The 21,709-nt window shown below is 50.2% G+C and overlaps 1 protein-coding gene across 1 annotated transcript; it reads right to left on the reverse strand.

Moving 5' to 3' along the window:
• Positions 1–386: 386 nt before the first annotated feature.
• On the reverse strand, positions 387–20,919 carry Tex33 (testis expressed 33). The gene is made up of 7 exons (XM_052161556.1): positions 20,545–20,919; positions 18,371–18,457; positions 12,682–12,742; positions 8,400–8,830; positions 7,579–7,723; positions 723–833; positions 387–536 (listed from the first exon to the last, which is right to left on the reverse strand). The coding sequence occupies exons 1-7, from the start codon at positions 20,611–20,613 to the stop codon at positions 445–447; spliced, it is 996 nt and encodes a 331-aa protein (XP_052017516.1). The 5' UTR covers positions 20,614–20,919; the 3' UTR covers positions 387–444.
• Between the last annotated feature and the right edge of the window lie 790 nt (positions 20,920–21,709).

Consider the following 21,709-nt stretch of genomic DNA (forward strand, 5'->3'; position numbering starts at 1 on the left):
CAGGCAGCATGTACACCACCTTGTCATCCACCTCACTGGCCCAAGCTGAGCCACAACAGCCACTCTGAGCCAATCAGCTTGTGCCTATGAGAGACATGGGAGACGAGTGACATGGACAATCCCTCTGACATCCGTGGGTTCATGTGGGAGGAATAGACTTCTGGAAACAGTTAAAATCAGCTGTGGGCCCATGTGCAGGGTACAACCTAGCAGTGTCCAGTAGAGAGCCCGTCACCAGCTCACACTGGGTCAGCTCCCCCAGCTCCCCCTGAGGACATGGTGGAAGGCATGAAGAGCCATCTGGGTATCCTGCTGCTCGGAGCTCTGTCTTCCTCAGCTGTTCCTCCATCCCCATCCCGGCACAGTGAGAAGCAGCACACAGCGGCCAGAGCCTTTATTTCTTTATTGGCAGCATTCTCAAGCTTCCTTCCAACGCCCTTTCAACTACTTGCCCTTGGATCTGCTCTTTTCTCCATATTTCTCTTCCAGCGCTTTCTGCAAGTTCATGTTCATAGCATTTTTCCGGTGCCACCGGCCTGCAGGGAACCAGAGAACGCACATCACAGGGGCCAGCAGCTTCTAGGCGGTACAGACCTGAGTGGCTGTGACCCATATCTCTTCAGACCCTCTCTGAGGACCCCCCACCCTCCTCCTCTGCACCTTGCAGGTACCTTCCCTGCCCGTGGAGGAGAGAGCCGCCCCTCCCCTAGGCTCCCACCTACCCAGGTCATCCGTCTTCCTCCCGTGCCAGTGTTCAACATCCCTCACCGACTTCTCTATCACCTCCGGTGTGTAGGAAGCCTTCATGAGGCTCTTTGTCTCCTGGGGTGGGCCTGTCAGACACCATGAAGAAATCCCAAGGTCACGGAAGCCAGGCACCCTACACTTTATCTTAATATCAGTTTACTCTGTGGGTGTTATAGTTGTGGACAAGGAGGGGAGTGGGAGGGTTTGGTGCAGCCTCAATGTTTAACTTCTTTGGGCTTCTGATTCTGTGCATACAAGAGGGGATAAGGTCTGCTTTCAACCTTTGGAAGATGAAGCCCATCTTTTTTTTTTTTTTTTTTTTTTTTTTTTGGTTTTTCGAGACAGGGTTTCTCTGTGTAGCCCTGGCTGTCCTGGAACTCACTCTGTAGACCAGGCTGGCCTCAAACTCAGAAATCCGCCTACCTCTGCCTCCCAGAGTGCTGGGATTACAGGTGTGTGCCACCACCACGCAGTGAAGCCCATCTTTAAACTTGGCTTCCCACAAAGTTTCAGAACATGGAAAAAATGTAAGCATGTTCTTTTTCAGGCTGTAGAGTGAGTGGCCTTTAGCACCATCCCAACAAGAATCCTTGTCCCCATCTGAGGAGACCAGACCAATCCACACTGTGCACAATTCCATTGGTGCTATAACTCCTCAGCTCCCCCTTCTAAGTGAGCCTCAAGTTCTCTGGCTCAAAACTCCAAGTGTTTCCAAACTCCTCCTAGAAGCTAATTTCAGAATCCCATGCTTAGTTTTAATCACACCAAAGCATTTGCGTCTTGGGCAGAGGCCATTGTATGGATCCTTTCCTGGTCACTGTGTCAAAATGCCTGAGTCAGACCACTAAAGGGAGCAAAGAATTATTTTGGCTCACGGTTCCAGAGGTTTCAGTTCAAGGTGTCCAGGGGTGTGGGTGGAGAGGCACTCACCATGGCAACCAGGAAACATGGAAGATGACACCCACGTCCAGGGTAGACCACCACTCCCAAGCCCACCCCAGACACACATTTAGTTGATGTCTCTGGAAACTCCCTCTTAGATATATACAGAGGCCTTATTTACTAATCTTCTAGACCTCAGTCCAACCAACATTGACAGTCAAGAACAACTGCCATGCTAGGTTCTACACTGAGCCACACCAACAACCTGCCGTGTGTGTGTGTGTGTGTGTGTGTGTGTGTGTGTGTGAAGATTTACCAGGAGCTAGGAATGGGTCCAGATGCTTCGCTAGGAAGTTTGCTCATTGGATCAGCCCTCCTAGGAAGCAGATGTGACTATTTCACATACCCATGTGACTATTTCATTGTACCCATTTCACCGTTGGAGCATAGACTGAGGGATTGTAAACCCACAGGGTGGCAGAGTTAAAGAGCTTAGCCAGGGAGCTCCACCTTCTGGCTTTACAGCAGGGCATCCTGGTCCCACCAGGGAGGGGCGAGAGAGACTGAAGACGGCCTTCTACTGTCCTGAGAACCTCATGAGGATTTGTCCGCTATGCACTTTAAAGTGTCAAAAATAGAAAATGAAGAGGAACTTGGGGAAAGGACCAAAAAAAAAAAAAAAAAAACTGATTGGGGAAAATAAGTAAAAGCTCGTTTAAGCTTTTAAAAAGCATATGGAAAACACAAATAGAAAACACAAAGAAAGAATGGATCGACCCGAATACATCAGCAACAGAAATAAAAACTGACTTCACTCACTGGTTACAGAGAACAGATCGTCAGAGTAAATAATTTCCAGACCTGTATTATTTAAAGCCTACTTTTTAAAAAAAGACACAAGGAGGGGATGAATGTGAAGAAGACAGAAAAAGATACATCAGCCAAACGCCAGCTGGATGCAATTATATCAAACAAAATAGCCTGTAAAGTCAAAAGCAGTAGGAAAAATAAAAGTAATGAGGGCCGCCTCTGTGGCTCAGCAGGTACAGATGCTTGCTGCCAAGTCTACGCCTTGAGTTCAACACCTGGGACTCATCTGATGAAAGCAGAGATCCAACTCTTGCAAATTATCCTCTGACCTTCGCAGGCATGCTGTGATATGTGTGTGTCCCCACAGTAATACCCTCATACACACTTAAAATGATAGATAAATAGATAGATAGATAGAGCATGGTTCATAGAACATTTGTGTGTGTATATATACATATATATGTGTACATGTATGTATGTATGTATGTATGTGTATATATGTGTATATAGAGAGAGCATGGTTCATAATATGTATATATGTGTGTATAGATAGAGGGTACGGTGCTGACCTGGCTTCAGTGCAAGCATCTGAATAGATACACCAAAGCCAAGAGAGTAACTGATGAGCCTGCTACCGCGGGTCGTATTAAGAGGTTTATCTTTCACTAATTAATAGATCAAGCAAAGAGTGTTAATAAGACTGGCAGGGTTTGTGCAGAAGCCATTAACAGGCCTCTCCTATTACGCAAAAGCAAAGGCTCGTGCAGAAGAGGATTTGCAAGCTCATGAGGACATCTGCCAGAACAGCCTCGAACTGGTCTGGGAAGCAGGTCCCACCCATGGCCAAGGACCTGCAGTTCACTGCAGGCTGCATTTTCTGAGGATGAGGCCACCAAGCTGGGAATCACTCAGAAAGGCAAATAAATGCGCAAGTTTGGTATCTACAGCTTGTAAGGGTTAAAGAACAGAATGAATTAGAGGTTTAGTCCGAAGCCCTCAGCCATGATGACAGCCAGGGGATCAAAGCCAGCTGCGACACAAGCCTCTGGACAGAACTTGAAAGCAAGCCCTAGGTGAGGTTGTAAAATGGTCAGCTTTGGAGCTGGTGGGGTGACAGCCAGCGTCCTTTAAAAGGATTACTTTGGCTTTTTAGATTCCCCAAGGCAGAGACTTGCCCACCTCTCATCTCTCAGAATAAATTTAATTAGATGGGATTGGAGTTTACTTCAAGAGCTTTTGCACTGCCTCAGAGTCTGGAGGAAAGAACAACAGGACAAAATGCTTTGGCCTGTGTTGATGGATCAGCGCACATGGGCCAACTGTACCCCTAGTGCAGGGAACCCCACATTTCTGTATACCAGCCACAGGCACTGTGGGTGCACTGTGAGAGAGGGGTGCAACCCCAAGGCACTAATGAGTCTTATCCCCAGACTTTCAGATGGTGGGTCAGCAGGCACCAACTGGAGAAGCACCCAAAACGTCTCCAAAGGCCAAGCAGCCGGGGTGGGGGCATGGGGTTGACAGCAGGACAGACCACATTGCTTGGTTTCAAACCTCTGCCACCCTTCAGCCCACACCAGCAGAGTAACTGCAGTGCCTTAGGGCAACACACACACACACACACACACACACACACACACACACTCCCTTGGGAATGCTGGCCCTGGGGGCCTGAAGCTCCTGCCAGTTCAAACCAAAGCCAGACCCTGAGTCAGGTATTTTCCCTTGCTCTAGAACCTCCATCTGTGATAGCTGCACAATTCTGGTTCACTTGGTGTGTGTGTGTGTGTGTGTGTGTGTGTGTGTGTGCGTGTGTGCGTGTGTGCCTATCTGTCTGTCTGTCTGTCGTTTTCATGTGTATCAGTGTAAGTATGCATGGGGGTGGTGGCAGGGTTGTACATGTGTCTGTTTATACTTGGAGGCCAAAGGATCATCTTGGCAGGATGTCATGGACCCTGGTGGTGGTGTTGGGGGCAGGACGGTGTATGTTCCCAGACACCTTACAATAGCTCAGTGACCACAGTGGAATATGAGATAGATGAAAGAGAACCCTCTGAGTGCCTCTTGTATGTGGAAACCTGAGGGCGGACACCTGCAGGCTCCTGGGGAAGATGGGGCTCTTGGAGAGAGAAATACTCCACATAAAGGAATTAGAAAAGAATCCTTCTCACTGTAGACAGAAGTGGACTTGAAGTGGATTAAGGGCTTAAAGCAAGCCTGAGAAAGCAAACAGGCTTACACCCATGACTCAGCATGGCCTGTGCTCCGCCTTGGCCTGCGCTCCACCTCACGCCTTCTGGAAGGTTCCAGCCCCACAACCGGGAACCTGTTCTGCAGGCCATTCTGGTCAACTGCTTTGAAATCAGCTCTAATCCTGCTCTCATACCCAAGTCCGTTCTTTAGCCTGCCCTGTCTGATCAACTGCTTCACCTCACACAAAGGCCCCAGTTACTGTGCCTAAGGCCACAGAGACACAGCCCTCCAGAGCTGCCTGCCTCATGGCTCCAGATGAGCAGTGGGCCAGCTCAGCAGCTTAGACCAAGTACTCTAGTGTGAGCCTTGAAATGTCTCCCAAAGGCCCTGTGTCAAAAGCTTAGTCCTCCCGTTTGGTACTATTGGGCGATGGTTGAAACCAAGGCAGGGTCTACTGAGACTTCAGGTCACTGGGTGCGGAGGAGGAACCCCGATGAGATAATAGGACCTTGCCCTCATTCTGTTTTTGCTTCTGAATCTCTTAATCATGCGGTAAATGGCTCCCCCACTTCACACACTCCCTGCGGTGACACCCTGCCTCACCAAAGCCCCAGAGGGACAAGAAGAGGCCAATTGATCATCACCTACTTTGCCCTCAAAACTACAAGCCCCAGTAATGCTTTCCTCTGTTCGGGGTTTTGATTTGTTTTTGTTTCTTTGAAGAGGGACTTTATCCTTGTCACCAAAGCTAACCTGGAACTCACTAGGCAGTCCAGTGTACTGTCTGGTTTTGTGTGTCAACTTGACACAGGCTGGAGTTATCACAGAGAAAGGAGCCTCCCTTGAGGAGAGGCCTTCGTGAGATCCAGCTGTGGGGCATTTTCTCAATTAGTGATCAAGGGGGGAGGGCCCGTTGTGGGTGGTACCATCCCTGGGCTGGTGGTCTTGGGCTCTATTAGAGAGCAAGCTGAGCAAGCCAGGGGAAGTAAGTCAGTAAGAAACATCCCTCCATGGCCTCTGCATCAGCTCCTGCTTCCCAACCTGCTTGAGTTCCAGTCCTGACTTCCTTTAGTGATGAACAGCAATGTGGAAGTATAAGCTGAATAAACCCTTTCCTCTCCAACTTGGTCATGATGTTTGTGCAGGAATAGAAACCCTGACTGAGACACTCAGGCTGTCCTCAAGATCACAGTAATCCTCCTGCCACTGCCTCCTGAGTGCTGGGATTATAGGCATATACCACCACATCTAGCTAACCTTTTTATGAGTTGATTATCTTGAGCATTTCTGTGGCAATAGCAGAAGGCTAACAAACACACCCAACCACCGTCATGTTTACAGTCCTTCCTCATTGCTGTCCCAGTGTCTACCCTATCTGGCCCCATAGATCCCTGTGTCCTTCTCCACACTACATTGGAACAATCCATCATCCAAATCAAACAAGTCCATTCCCCTGTCTCCCACACTACCTTCGTCTCCTACTCCACCATGGAAAAAACTTTCTAGGATCCATGGCCCAGACTGCTCTTCCTGTCTGGCATCTCGCCCCTGCCTGGATGCAGCCACACCTACTCCCATCAGGGAGTGCCAGAGTGAATCCCAGGAGGTGGACCTTGACAGGGACACAGACAGTGTCCCTGCTTAGAGTGCTGCTGGCGCCAGTCTCTCAGTACAGGCTGCTCCCGCCTAGTTTTAAGTTAGCATTTGCATGCCAATCAGTTCAGGAAAATCCAACAATGGACCCTTGTGAGCCTTGAGAGTTGGCGGAGGCGGGTTCCTGCTCTCCCCTGGCACACTGCCACTGCCTAGGCCGGGTGAGGGGCTACAGTTTCCTAAGAACACGATTCTTTTATGCCCATGCATGTACTTTATAATGTAGAGTAGCTAAGAACCTTTTGGTGAGTAATGTCAAACAGAGAAAGGAGAATCCCAGTCTCCAAAAGACAGAGCAGTTTGATTTGATCTAGCTTCCCTCCCCCAGCCAGTGACACCTCACAAAGAAAAACCCAGAAAGGCTTCCGTTGTGCGTCTGGTTCCTTGGGTGACAGGGGCCCAAGCCAGGGAAAAGAGGTCTTGCCAGAGAGACCCTGGGAGCACTGAAGACAGCTAGAGGGAGGAGGGCCAGTTAAAGTGGACTCTGGACAGTGAAGCTGAGATGAAAGGGGTACAGAGAGGAGTCCCTGAACGCTGGCTGTGTACCCCAACCCCAGAGAGAGGACCTGGGAGTCCTGTTACCCCTAGGAACCACCATTATGAGTCCTGCTTCTCATCACGTGACTGAGGGGGGGTCTTAAGCTCTTGGCTGCAAGCCAAGCTGTGACACAGAGCACATGGCACCCATGAGTCAAACAGGACTGGACAGGCCGGGTTACCCTTCTAGAGATGGCACCTCATCATCCCACCTTTTCCCAAGATGATGTCACCATCAGGCTCCAGGGAAGGGAAAAAACAAATGGCCTGCCACCCTATTGTGCTGGAATCCTGCCCATAGCCATTAGGACCACTTTGTCTTTATCAACCCAGTTGTACAAGAAGACAGAGATTCAGAGAGGTGAGGGCTCCTGTTCACAGCCATCCCCAGGCCTTAGTCGGTGACCAAGCTGACCTTTGAACCCAAGAAAGCTGCTATTGCCACTGTCAACAAAGGTGTCAGGTCTGGAGTACATGGGCCTTCTGTCTGCAGACTAGAAAGCCATAGGTGTCTGGTGTGGGAGGGCCTCACTGTCACCTGCATAGTGAAGTCACACCTGCCAGGGACTAGATGATCCTGGTATTTCCACAGGACAGGCCAACATGAAGGATGCCTTGGGTGCTTGTAAAGTGGATGTCTGTAGGATTGTACCTTTGGGCCTTAAGATCCAGATTACCCCCCCCCAAAGACTTCCAGTGCCCAACATCCTGGGGACCAACCATGCTTACAACCCCACCCTTGCCTTTTAATCTGACCTTGAAACAAGTTGGACCGCATGTGGTAGCCCAGGTCATAGTAGTCTGAGAAAATTGAGGAAGCTTGCATGGGGCTCTGGGTCCTGCTAGGCCATGAGCTTGACCTCTTCTGGCCTTCAAAGATTTCACCAATGGCCTGTCGAGCCTGACGGGGGAGGCAAGGACAAGAGACAAGTGACCAGGAAGGTAAGTGGATGTCCCCCTCCTTCCTACCCTGCCTTCCTCTCTGCAGGCTGCAGCCCTCGGGGCAAGTTCTGCACCTCCCCACCCATCCCTCCTCCCAGTGGACAAAGACATGAGGGACAGCAATGATCCTGTGCATGCTGAGCTCCTACTGTATACACCATTAGGAAGAGGATCTTTATAAGCTGAGTCCATCCCCACCAGTGGAGAAATGAGGAAACTGGACTTCAAGAGGCCAGACTTCCCCAGTTCACACAGTTGAGGAACCCAGCTTGCTCCTTAATACTAACCAAACTTCTTAGTTGACACTGAGACCAACTTCTTTCTCATACCAAGAAGGAAACTAAGACCCACAAGGTGAAGTCTGGGCCTATGAGGCAGGAAACCTAAGTATGAGATCAGTTCTGATATAGAGCGGTGCTTGACTTTGGCAGGTCTTGGAACCCTTTAGGCTCCGTTCTCCTAGTCGTAAAACAGATGGAAGGTAGACCTGAGAGCCTTGAAAGAAGCCGGTCTCAATAAACATCACTTTCTAACAGTACAAAGGACCTTTGCAAGACTGGGTTTTGAATCCTTATTCAAAGTCTCTAAGACAACCTTCCTTCACACGTAGTCTCCCGAGTCCCTGGCTTTGTCACCTGATCCTCAGAGATCAGTTGGTCCACCATCTTGCTCCCAAATTTGTGGCGGATGTTTTCAGGAATGACGCTGTCCTTCTTGCTCAGAGGTACTGTCCTCTGCTCTGGGGACCTGGAGTCCTGGCCTTCCTCCCCCGGACATCCCTCTCGGACGCTCTCCTTGGCATCTCTCAAGCTGGATCTGGATGCCCCCTTCTTCAGATCCTCAGGATGGGAGCCCATAGCCAGAGAAGTCCTGCAGGTAGGAGTTGGCGGTTGAGGTGGCGTCTCCAGGTGGCCCTGGCCCAGGGGACTGCCTAAGGGGCTCTGGGCGAGCCTTGGATGGTACTTAAATTTGGAGCTGTCCAAGGAGCTCCGGGGAGCTCCGAAGGAGTCCATGTCCTGCTGGCCCTCCTTGTTGTTCAGGTGGGTCCTTGTCAAAGTGGTTGTACCTGGGCAGGGAGTAAGGTGGACGGTGAGAGGTCAGAGGGCACAAGGTGACGTGAGAAGCAGATGCAGGCAAGGTGACAGACGGACCAATGGGAGGAATAATAGACAAAAACCAGAGAGCCAGACCCAGACCACGGGGTGGAGCACAGGAGGCACAGGATCCCAAGGCAAGACAAGAAAGCAGAGGATAGGACACAGAGGGATGTCAGTGAGCAGACTTCCACAGCACAGAGTCGTCCACATAAAGCTCTGACCAAAGAGGCTGTGACTCTGGCTTGTCTAGCCTTGATCAGGCCGAACTGCATGACCTTGAGCAAGTGACCCAGCCCCTCTGAGCTCTAGTGTCCCCTGGCACACTCAGTCAACTCCCTTGCTGACTTTGAACTGCAACAAACCTTAAGATGAATCCACTAGGCATGGGCGTGGCAGGGGTGACTCTTGGCTTGGCCATATTTTGGACTGTCAAAGTGCTAGAATGGGCTCTTTGCTCCCCTCCCCCCAGCACGCTTTCTGCCTCCCATTCCAGCTACCTTCCTGGATCTCGGGGCTCCCCTTCTCCTTTTCACTTGTATCACCCCAAACTCTGCCCTCAGCTTATGGCTTTCCACTCCTGTCATCTCCAGCTCAGACTGGGGATGCCTCATTCCATGGTCACCCTGAGGTGCTTCACGTCTCAGCATCACCCAGACATCGGTCTACTACCTATTGAGGTTGTCCCCTTCTTTTTATAAATTTTTGAATTCTTTAACGTTTATTTTTGTGTAGAAGGCTGTTCTCCCTGCATCTAAGTCCAGGCACCACATGCCCACAGAGGTCAGAAGAGTGTGTTGGATTCCCAGAAACTGGAGTCAACTGGAGTCACAGACAGTTGTGAGCCACCATTCGGGTACTGGGAATCGAACCTGGGTCTTCTGGAAGAGCAGCTATGGCTCTGGACTGCTGAGCCATCTTCCCACCATCCACCACCCTTCTTCTTGAAAATCAAATCAGATTATTTCTTCAAGTTCAGACCAACACACACACACACACACACACGTGAACACTTCCTACCACCAGCCCCAAGCTGTCTAGTCCAGTTCTCTGCTCAGCACCATCCACAGTCCATCCTCATTGCCCTAGATTTTCCCATTCTCCCTCAGCTACAAGCTCCACAATGCCTCTGGTTCCTCCCCATAGATAAGGGAAGAGGATCACACAGGTAAAGTCCATGTAGGGGCCAGTTTCAGGCCTTCCACAATACCCCCATCACCCCCAGAACATTTGAGTCCCTCAATAAAGGAGAGGACAAATGGTGAGCTGCACAAAATCAGACCCCAAGGAATAACAACACCTCATCCAAGCCAGGACACCAGTCTCCCCTTCTCTGACAGCTGGCTGCATCGATGGTCCTGGATTTGGCTAACCAGGAGTGTTTTCTCTAAAGCAATATGGTGATGGGTATCTCGGTACATGTGCTGTACATGAGAGTCCTCATGGCCCTCCCAGCCCTGCCCCCATCCTCAACCCCAGGAGCCAGCTGGAAATGTTTTGTTAGCTTGCCCCAAAATGTTCCAGAGGAGTCTTCCGGTCTACAACAGTTGGTTTAGCTTGTGTGTATCAATGAAATCGGACTTCATGCTGCATTCTGACTTGCTTTAAAAACATCCCTGCCCCTCATGGTCGAGTCCACACCATTGATAGGGAGGGAATGTCCCTTCCTACTTCACAGACGCGGGCTGCTACCCCATTGCTTGGTGGCCACCAGTGAGGTTTTAGGACAGACTGGTTGCGAGCACCAGGCTTCACTGCTGGGACTTGCTTGCCTGCTCAAAGGCAAGCTCAGCTGTCTTGAGGGCAATGCCAGAACCCTCTGCCCCCTTGGAAACGGTGTGGATGCTTCACCAGGGAGAGGATGCAGAGAATAGTGGGCTCTCTCTCCATGTCTCCCCACTTCCTCCTGCCTTTTGTCCCCCTCCCCTTATCCCCCACAAAAGCCAAAGGGAGAAATTGTCTCCTGAAGCCATACGGCCCTCCTCTCCTAGGTTCTGCCACAAGCAGCGGACAGCCAGGCAGTAGAGCCTCCAAGATCAACTAGGCTGCAAGAATACAAGCCGAGGTAGAAAGAAAAGAATACACAGCACCTGCCTGGTCAGCTGAAATGTCACCTGCCCCTAGGAAGACGACGTCTGTGCGGGAGCGAATTTGCACTCCTTCCTGACCCCAAGGTTCAGTGATGCCATGTTCCCAGCCTGCCCTCCTGGCTGCCTCATCTGTTAAGCCATTATGAACTAACAATAGCAAGCAGCCAAGTCTGCTGCCAGCCTTCAGGGTTGGTAGCACTTCCAGCCTGGGTGGGTCCCAGGTTCTTGGACTCAAAGAGCAAAGATCATTTACCTTTGTCCATTGGGCACCCTCCTGCTTGTATCTGATTTCCACAAGTGTTGAGGGTGGTCATATTATTCCTTGGGGTCTGATATTGGGCAGATGGGATGGGATGGGTAGGAAGGGTGAATGGGACGAATGGATAGGATGGATGGGATGGGGTGAATGGGATGGAATTGGATAGGATGAATGGGAGGATGGATGGATGGATGGATGGATGGATGGATGGGATGGATGGATGGATGGATGGATGGATGGGATGGATGGATGGATGGATGGATGGATGGATGGGATGGGATGGATGGATGGATGGATGGATGGATGGATGGATGGATGGGATGGGATGGATGGATGGATGGATGGATGGATGGATGGGATGGATGGATGGATGGATGGATGGATGGGATGGGATGGATGGATGGATGGATGGGATGGGATGGATGGAGGGGATGGATGGATGGATGGATGGGATGGGATGGATGGATGGATGGATGGATGGATGGATGGATGGATGGGATGGGATGGGATGGATGGGATGGATGGATGGATGGATGGATGGATGGATGGATGGATGGGATAGGATGGATAGGATGATATGATGGGGTGGATGGGTGGATAGGTTGGCATGGATGAGTTGAGACAGGATGGGATGGATGGGATGAATGGGATGGATGAAAGGATAGATGGATGGACAGACAGATGGACAGATGGATGGATGGATGTCTGCCTGCTTGCATCTGGTCTTCTAAAATCTTATTGCATCTCTGATCATCCATTTGCCAGCCACGTGAGCAGAATAAGTAAGCCCCACTTCATTTACTACTGTGAACACTGAAGGACCATGAACAGCATTTTCTGACTTTGGCCTTTTAATAAATATGCCCCTCACACTCACTCAAAACAGATTCCTGCGTCAGAACTCCCAGGAAAGGCTTAGAAACCAAGGCTTAAAATAGCTCTTGGGGTGACTCCAGTCACCTGATGCTCCCCCACTGTATTTGCCATTCCCAGCTGCCCTGGGGAACCTTCCCAGAGCCGACCTCGCTCACTCACACCTGCCTAAGACCCTTTTCCCCTTCCAGGCATGCCATCTCTTGTACGCACTACCCAGAGCACAGATGCACACACCCTCTCTACCACCAACCCCAACCCATATATCAATCTGGGTGGGGCTCAATCAGGCCTGATGGACCAACCCTGCCCTATATTCCCATAGCCCTGCACTTTAGGTGCATAGAGTGCTCTCCAACAACTTAACCCAAAGAAGCCAGAGGCCAGGAACACACGAAGTTAGAGCTTCCAGGCCTGGCAGAGGGAAGGCTCAGCAGCTGTTCCCTCCACTTTTCTTCTGTGCTCAGAGTACCCTGGGTGGGTCAGCCCATGCCATCCACAGGCCTCAGCAAGACTGAGGGAGATGAGGAGGTGAGCCCCGCCCCCACCCCACTCCAGGAAGCCAGTCTGTGCAGGTAATGGTCCCATCTTCCTGTCCTACCTTGTCGATGACTCAGCTCCATCAACGCTGACTCTGGGACCCGTAATGTCTGAGCTTGGCCCTGTGGACAAAGCAGCGTATTCTGAGTGATCTCGGGTGACAGTTTCCATAAAGGATGACATCTGAGAACTCTTCAGGGAGGACCTGGAGATCCAGCCAGCCCTGACCAGGCTCCCCATGCTGCAGCTGTGCTGTTAGCTCATCATCTAGCACACACCAGACCCCAGAACCACCTGCCTTTCACCAGATGCTTCTGGCTAGCCAAGGCCACCACCTGGGCTTCCATGACCTTTCTCATTTCACCATGTCATTGCTATTCTCTTACTTTTTCCTTCCCATCTCTTCCTCCTCTCTTCTAACAGCTCCAGGAGGCTCTGACTTTATTTCTTCAAATAGAAAGTCGTCATCAGAAGCATCAGCTGCTATGTTAACACTGCCACGCGGCTCTTCACCGAGGCTTGGATGGAGGGTCTGTGCTCCTGAGATACCTTGGTTCCTTCCATATGGCCCCTGCATAGGACAGCTAAAATGTGGCAGCATGGGGCGCCTCAGGAATGTCTGGTCGAGCCTCACCCCAAGCCCATGTTACCCATGGGTTGTTCACTGAAGAAGGCAGGCGAGCCTGGAAAGGGACCCAGGACCCAAGAACTTCCATTCTGCACCCTCCAAAGTCCCCACAGCTTTTGCACCTGTGTCCCTTTCTCCTAGAGGATCTTTTCCTCATTTGTATTCCCTTATTTAAAGCACATGGGACACGTTTCCCAAGTTTCTACTAATGTAGTGATGCCTCTGCGTTGAAGCCTGGTCTGAGATATAAGCACCTTTGAAATAAGGGAGGGACAGAAAGAAGCATCAAGTCTGAGTCGCAAGAGTGACCTAATTTCATTTTTGTTGCTGTGACAAAACACCCTGTCAAAAGCAATTAGGGGAGAGAGGGTTTCTTTTAGCTTGCAATTCCACATTACAGTCCATCCCCGCAGGGGAAAGTGGAGGTGGTGGGAACGTAAAAGCCACTCACATCCTACCCACAGCTGAGAGCAGAAAGGTAAATGGGCCTGGGCCTGCTGCTCAGCTCAGTCTCTCCACTGTTACACAGTGCAGAACCCAAGCCCAGGGAATGGTGGCGCCCACAGTGGGCTGGGTCCTCCCACCTCGGTTAACATAATCAAAACAATCTCCCACAGACACACCCACAGGCCAACCTGTTAACCAAAGAATCTCTCAGTGATATGATTGGGTCAAGTTGACAAAAGTAACCACGAAAAGGGGGCTCTGAGGACTGAGGCAGAGAGAGAGAGAGAGAGAGAGAGAGAGAGAGAGAGAGAGAGAGAGAGGTGTAAGGTTACCCAGCATGCTGAATTGCTGGTAAACTCAGATCAGGTAGAAAACAAACCAATTTTATTCTCTTGTAAACATATTAGTCCAAATGCCCTATTAGTTTTGACTAAATTACATGAGGCTGAGGCTCAGTTGGAGAACACTTGCCTAAAATGCATGAGGCCCTGGGTCAATACTCAGCACCACAAAGTAGAAATTATCATTTGACAACTGTGCATTTTCTGATATGACTCCCAATGAACAATGTTCACAGGCTAGTTAGTCCTAGAGTATGTGCTGGACCTGGTGACTTGTTTCTTAATCAAAACAGTGTGATGAAAATGGTTAAAGCACTCCTGGGTTAGGTTCCCAGCATTTGCCTGGCTGGTCCTCTCCTGGGCTCTCTCCAGTTGGCTTACCCTGACCTGCCATGCGGCCATGCGTGAAGCCCAGACAGAAGCCATGTGGAGGGGAGTGGGCAGCCTCTGGCTGGCAGTAGATGAGGAGCACAGGCCCTGGGTCACAGTGTCCTCAGAGAACCAAGTGAGCCCAGTACCTGGAAGAACTTAAAAGTGGATCCTCCAGCTTAGGACCCTAATGACACTTCATCCATGGGACCTGACCTACCACACGGCACGCTATGTCCATCACTCAATAAACCCACATTCTTTCTCCTCAACACATCTCTTGGGCACAAGTTCTTCCACATGGGACCTTCCAAATTTGAGTCTCTGTAGCCATGGTAATTGTGAGATCCTTGGGAGACCTCTGTTTTTAAACACTTCTTAAAAAACAAAACAAAACATAACAAAACTGGCTGGGCAGTGGTGGTGCACGCCTGTAATCCCAGCACTCTGGGAGGCAGAGGCAGGCGGATTTCTGAGTTCAAGGCCAGCCTGGTCACTCTACAGAGTGAGTTCCAGGACAGCCAGGGGTATACAGAGAAACCCTGTCTCGAAAAAACCAAATCCAAAAAACAAACCAAAAACAAACATTTGAAACTGCTATCTGATTACGTTACCTTCACTATCTGATCATGTGTTGCCTGTGCTATCTGATCATGTGTTGCCTGTGCTATCTGATCATGTGTTGCATGTACTATCTGATCATGTGTTGCCTGTTATATCTGATCATATGTTACCTGTGCTATCTGATCATGTGTTACATGTGCTATCTGATCATGTGTTACATGTGCTATCTGATCATGTGTTGCCTGTGCTATTTGATCATGTGTTACATGTGCTATCTGATCATGTGTTACCTGTGCTATCTGATCATGTGTTACATGTGCTATCTGATCATGTGTTGCATGGCAATATCTCACCAGCATCCATTTTGGTACCAAGATTGGGGTGTTGCCAGGACAAACAAATGAGATGTTCTGAACCAAGCAGTGGGTACACCAAGTAGGAGGTTAAGATGCTTGGTAGGAAAAGCCTCCCGCTCATCTTGAGACCCAGATGAGCAGGAATGAAGAAATGGATGCTGCTGTCGAGAGCACATTGGGCATCAGGCACCTTCAGAAGAGTTTAGAGGAAGGTATCCCTGGGCATTCAGTGGTAGAAACGCAAGGGTGTCATTGCCTGCAGTGACGTGGAGGAAGGTGGTGAAGCTGCAGACTAAGTGATGCGATAGAGAAGCCAGCCACACCTAGACTCGGGGTGTAAGCTGTACCCTCTGGCTGCTTGTAGGGAGGACCATTAAACATAAAGGAGGCAGGTTTCAAGGCCTTGAAAATTCTCATACTTGGGCCATCAAGATGGCTCAACAGGTGAAGGTGCTTGCCAAAAAGATTAATGATCTGAGTTCAATCCCACATTATGAAAGAAGTGAAATACTCCAAGTTTTTTTTCTCTTCTTCATGCACGCATATATGCACATGTGTCTGTGTGTACACAACAAATACAGTGAAATGTCTTTTAACAGAAAACGTTCTTATCTTTCTCATGTGCCAAAAGATGCACAACCAGGAGGCGGTTCTGGGGGCTAAGGAGACAGCACAGTTAATAGCGTGCTTGCTGTGTAAACCTGAGGGGCTGAGCTCATACTCAGAACCCATGTGAAATGCCAGCAGTGGTGGTACGTAGCTATAATCCCAGAGTTGGGAGGTGGAGCTTGGGAGAGCCTTGGGGCTCCCTGGACGGTCAGCCTAGCCTCACTGGTGCACCACCAACCAGTGAGAAAAAGCAGGGTGGATGACACCTGAGGAGAGACACCTGGAGGTTGACCTCTGGCCATCCACACATGGGTTAACAGATATGCACATGTGTGTACACACACACACACACACACATGAGCATGTACATAGGCACACACATGCAAATGCATATACACACATGAACACACATGCAAATGCACACACATACATGAATATACACACAGACACACATGCAAATGCACACACACACACAAGAAAAGGCTCAGAGCACTTTCAGGCAAAGGTCAAAAGCAACACATACAACTTACTAACATCATGGGAGAAAAAAAAGACCAGAACATTATTTTTAGCCACATGAAGGACTGAATCTTTAAGGCAGTGATTCTCAACCTGTGGTTCGAGACCCCTTTACTGGTTGACTGACTGCTTTCATAGGGGTTACCTAAGACCATTCTGCATATAAGATATTTACATATTTTGATTCATATATTACACACATAAATAATATAAATATAACATATATTACAGTAGCAAAATTACAGAAGCAGCAACAAAAATAATTTTATGCTTGGGGGTCACCACACCACGAGGAGCTGTATTAAAGGGTCACAGCATTAGGAAGGCTGGGAAGCATTTTAAGTAGATGGAAGGAAACACCTCACAGAAGCTCTTCAGGAAACTTCCTCTGACAAACAAGACACGACTTCTGTCAGAGTGACCCATGGGCTGGACAGTGTGTTACCAAACTGTCGGCAAAGCATTACCAGCTGCGACTGGGAACCATGCCAACTGTATGAAACAAGCAGACACCACCGGACCAAATCTTTAAGACATCACTTAGCCAAGAAGCGAATTCACAGCACCGGACTGCTGGGCTCTGTTTAGGAGGGGATTGCTTTCCTGACTTGCCGCCAGCTCAAGGGCCACCCAGCATCTGATGTGGGGCTCAGAATCACTGGCGACCCATGGCTGTGGGTCTCCTCCATCCTTACTCTGAACAGGACCCCCTGCAGCGTCCCTCACGCCTGATACTTCCCATGAGCTGGAAGCTTCAGGAAGGTTGGTAGTGAGAAGCCACACCAGGGCCTTGCCCATGCCTGGACCTAATTCAGAGATACCCCAGTTCTCCATTACTGTCACCCCTCAGCAGGCGAGATGGCAGAGACGTCTAGGGGTGCCATGTGTGGTCCATGGGAGAGGAACACATCCTGTTTCTGGGGACCAGCTGAAAGGCTCCCGGGGAATCTCTTGCTACAGTGTAATCCTCTCCCCTTGAGGCAGGCAGGCCTAGTAGTTGGTGGAATGACGCCTCCTTGTAAAGAACGGGCTCTGTCTTTGTTCCCGTGCTCTCCCAGACTCAGCTAGCCTCCCTGGCTCTGATGGAGGCCAGTGGCCACATAGAGAGGCACCCTGCAGAGGTCGTCTCTGTCCAACGGTGCATGAGGAGTTTGGTTTTCTATGTAAGAAACCTTGGGGAAAAAGTCCTTGAGACCAAAGTCCCAGCCACGTCATGAGACACTGAAACAGGACCCACCACAACTGTAGCCATTTTCCCAACCCACTGCAAGGCCATAAACACCATTTTAAGCTGCAAAATTCTGGGGTGATTTGTTACACAGCAAGAGCTGACTGCTACAACTCACATGAGTACTCAGTCAGTGATGGTTTGAATAGGAATGGCCCCCATACGCTCAAATATTTGAATTTTTTATTTTTATAATTTTTTCAATATTCTTTGTTTACATTCAAAATGATTTTCCCTTTCCCGGTTCCCCCTTCACCATAAGTTCCCCAAACCTCTGAACTATAAGCCAGCCCCAATTAAATGCTTTCCTTTGGAAGAGTTGCCACAGTCATGGTGTCTCCTTACAGCAGTAGAACAGTGACTAAGATTCAACTCCCTTAACCAGCAGATGAGTGTGTTTTCAGAAGGACCCACAGAGGTGGCCAGGGTCTCTGTGAGCTTCCATTCCGTCATGACGGAGAAGATGGGAGTCAGAGAAGTAGGATTATGGGGTAGAACTAGATAGAAGGGTGAGTGCAAAGCATGTGATAGCCCCTGTGACCCACCGTGAAGTTGAAATCAGCGCTTTCAAATTAGCTTTCTGATTGTGGCCGGCCCCCCCATGCCCAGTCACAAGCCCCAGGGGTACGGCCAGTTAGAGAAGCCCTCGCTGACTCACACAGAAGGTGAACTCGCAGCGCCTCACTGACCTGGAGAGCAAAGTCCTGAGAGGTGTAAGCCAGGGATGGCGGAGGATGCGCGCGACGGCAGCCTGGGCACCTGACGCTCACCAGCAGCTGAGTGGGAAGAAAGAAAATGAACCCCCAGGTGGCGGTGGAGCCCCACTGCCTCACAGGTCCCTCTGCCTCACCTCCCCAGGTGAGCCACTCTGGAGGGTCAGAGGAGTAGCACTGCTACCCAAGAGGGCCAGTGGGTTACTAGGGAGCAGCATTCCAAGCTCCTCATTGGAGTTGCCATGGTGACACTATGCCCTGGCCTTTGTTACCTCAGAGGCTGATAAGCTCACCCTATCAGGGTGAGGGGCCAAGACTGAAAGGACAGGATAGACTCTCACGTGCCACTCTCTGATACACCCTCTCAGAACTAACCATTGAGCAGCCACCGAGGTCAGGCTAGACATGTGCCAGGTTCACAGGGCTCAGGTCAAGCATAAAGGACACTCTGGGAAGTGTAAGGAAATAGTAAACAACGTGACCAACTCTGTCTAGGGAAAAAGGGGCAGGGCTCCCCAAAGGGCCATTTGAGCTGGGTCTTGATGTATGAATAGGAGCTCACTAGTTTAGAAGAGACAGAACAGGAGAGGGTGTTTAGGAGCACAAGTGTGGTTCAGAGTAGTGAATCCTCAGTACCCAAGCTGGATGTTGGAGGTCAGGGAATAAATGTAAAGCATGGGTGTGACCGTGAGGGTCCTCTCCGCCTTAAACTACAGGGCTGGCTGCAGATGGGCTCAATAAACTTGTGATTCCTGCATGGTGATGTGGGGACTGAACCATGGGTGTGACCACTACTAGCTCTGCTGCCCAGTGGGCACAGGTGGGCATCTCCCCAGAAGAGAGAGAGAGAGAGACTCAGCTAAATCTGAGATCCACGGGGCCTGATCTTTGTTAGATAAACATTTTCCTCTTTCAGTTAAGGCCCAGGCCAGCCTTAAAGTCATCACCATCTTGCCTCGGCAGGCGAGCAGCTTGCACCACATTCTTCAGGGATCTTCCTGTGGGGCGGAGCTGGCCCCACCCACAAACTTCTCAGTTTATTCTGTAGTATTAGAATGGCTACCCAGCATCTCAGAAGGCTGCAGTGGAGGTGCTGGCTACAGCCGGTGGGGCTCATCTTGAGACTCCCTTGGGGACAAATATGTCTGCAGGTACACATGGCTGTTGGTGGGACACTTCTTTGTATTCTACTGGGTTATAAGGGCTTAGGGTCCTGCTAGCTTCTAAGCCCCTTCACTGTGTGAGTCCCCACACACGTTGTCAAAGCCAGTGAAGAAAACAGACATCGTTCTTGTTGTGTGTCCCTAGGAGTGGTTTCCTGTCCACTTTGCTTTGTTTTGTTGGCTATAAACAAGTCACACATCCCATTGTCATTCTAAGGGAATGGGAAGGTGCCTACCACACAAGGTCACAACAAATCCTGTGAGTCAAATCCCCTTGAAGACTTCTCTCCCCCATAGCCATAGGTCCCTGACAAACCTGTGCCAAGTGATGTCACCTCCCTGTCTAGAACCTTCCTGTACCATCCCATCTTATCCAGAGTAAAGGCCAAGGTCATCCTCTTGACCTGCACAGCCTCCCTAACGTGCTCCCTTTCCTCTGCCATGGATCCTCGCATTCTGCTAATGTGACCTCGGGCCCCAGCTGTGCTCCGTGGCCTCAGGGCCTTTGTACTGTCCTCCCGTCTGAGCCGCCTCCTTTCCCCCAGACGCCTTCAGGGCCTGCTGCAGGACCTGATTTTTCTGTTCACCTCCCAGTCTCAGGACACTTGCTGAGGCAATAATGGAGGTGTCAAGAGCAGGAGAAGGCTACTTGTCCTTCAGACCCAAGGATGCTTGGGTCCATCCAGGTTCCAAGAGATGAGGCCTGGCCTGCAGTCACAGAGCCCCTCCCCAGCCTCTCCCAGCAGCTCATGAGCCCCTTTGCCCCCCCCCCCCCCACACACACACACACTGAGTTAGGCTTCCTCCCGAACAGGATCTTAACCCTCCACATCCCCCTTTCACTCTGGAAGGCTGGACAGGAGAGACCCAGAATCTCTAGAAGACGGGACTGGATTTCACCCCACAACCTCAAAGCTTGTTTTTGGAAAACTCAAAACGCTTCGGCAATTCGGCAATGACCCGTCTGCCTCTTCATGGAGTCCTCACCTTTGGTGGCTTCCTCCTGCTGCTGCCGGGCTTGCAGACCCTCTCCACAGCTGCCTCACCCTCCACCATCCCCAGAGGGTCTATTCAGAGCCAGCAAGGGAGTCAAGGCTGAGACCACCTCCCCTTTCCCCATTTTTGAGCAGGTGTGTGGGCATATGATGCGTCTTCGGTTGGTCTTCAGAAGGCAACTTTTTCTCTTCCTCGAGACTCACTGGGCCTGGGGCAGGAGGCCAGCTGAAGCCTCAGGACTGGGCTAGCCTCCACTTCATCTCTCTCTGCCTTTCTCACTCTTCCTGTGCCCTCTCAGGCAGGTCTTAGCATCCTGTATGAGAGAGCATCGCTGACTTAGTACTACAAGACAGAATTAGTACTACAAGACAGAATTGAAACCACGTTACAGAATTGAAACCATGTTTCAGAATTGAAACATCTCCTCTAGGAGTGTTTGGGGTGGGGCTGGGGGTGGGGTTGTCTCAAGAGATAAATGGAGGTCACAAGTCTGAAAGAATAAAAAAAATTGAAAGATTCCTGAGCCCCCTCCACAGCAGTATAACCAGGAGTCAAAAGTGCCAGGGGGAAGGCCCCGGGACCAGCAGAGCAGGTCTTACCCTGTGGAGTTTTCTGGAAGCTGTGCAGAGTTCCAGAGATGCAGCTCCTCTGAGTTGTCCTCCATGTTGGGGTGGGCTGTGGTAATGCACCTTTTTCTGGGTTATTCCCTTTAAGTGACCCTTCCCACTTCGCCCCCTGAATAACTCCAATAAAAACTTCTTAGTTCAATAAGTTGGGCATTGGATTGAGACATCCCACCCCCTCAAAAAAGAAAGAAAGAGAGAGAGAAAGGAAGGAAGGAAGGAAGGAAGGAAGGGAAAGGAAAGGAAAGGAAGGAAAGGAAAAAAGAAAAGAAAAGAAAAGAAAAGAAAAGAAAAGAAAAGAACCCATCTGGAGGAAATGTTTCAATTCTGAAACATAGTTTCAATTCTGTCTGGTAACCATTGTTGCTTGGGTCTGTCATGGATTCCCTTTCTGGGGTGAGTAGATGTGTGTGTTTTCTTAGGAAAAGTCTGCAACCAGGTGCCTTGGCTAGGACCAAGTATGGCAATGGTGTCCTCTGGGTGGCCTTCGTGGATGAAGGTTGACAAAGGTCCGGGGCCGGTGTGGAACCCAG

This window comes from Apodemus sylvaticus, chromosome 17, assembly GCF_947179515.1.
Source record: "Apodemus sylvaticus chromosome 17, mApoSyl1.1, whole genome shotgun sequence".
In the NCBI taxonomy this organism is placed as follows: Eukaryota; Metazoa; Chordata; class Mammalia; order Rodentia; family Muridae; genus Apodemus; species Apodemus sylvaticus.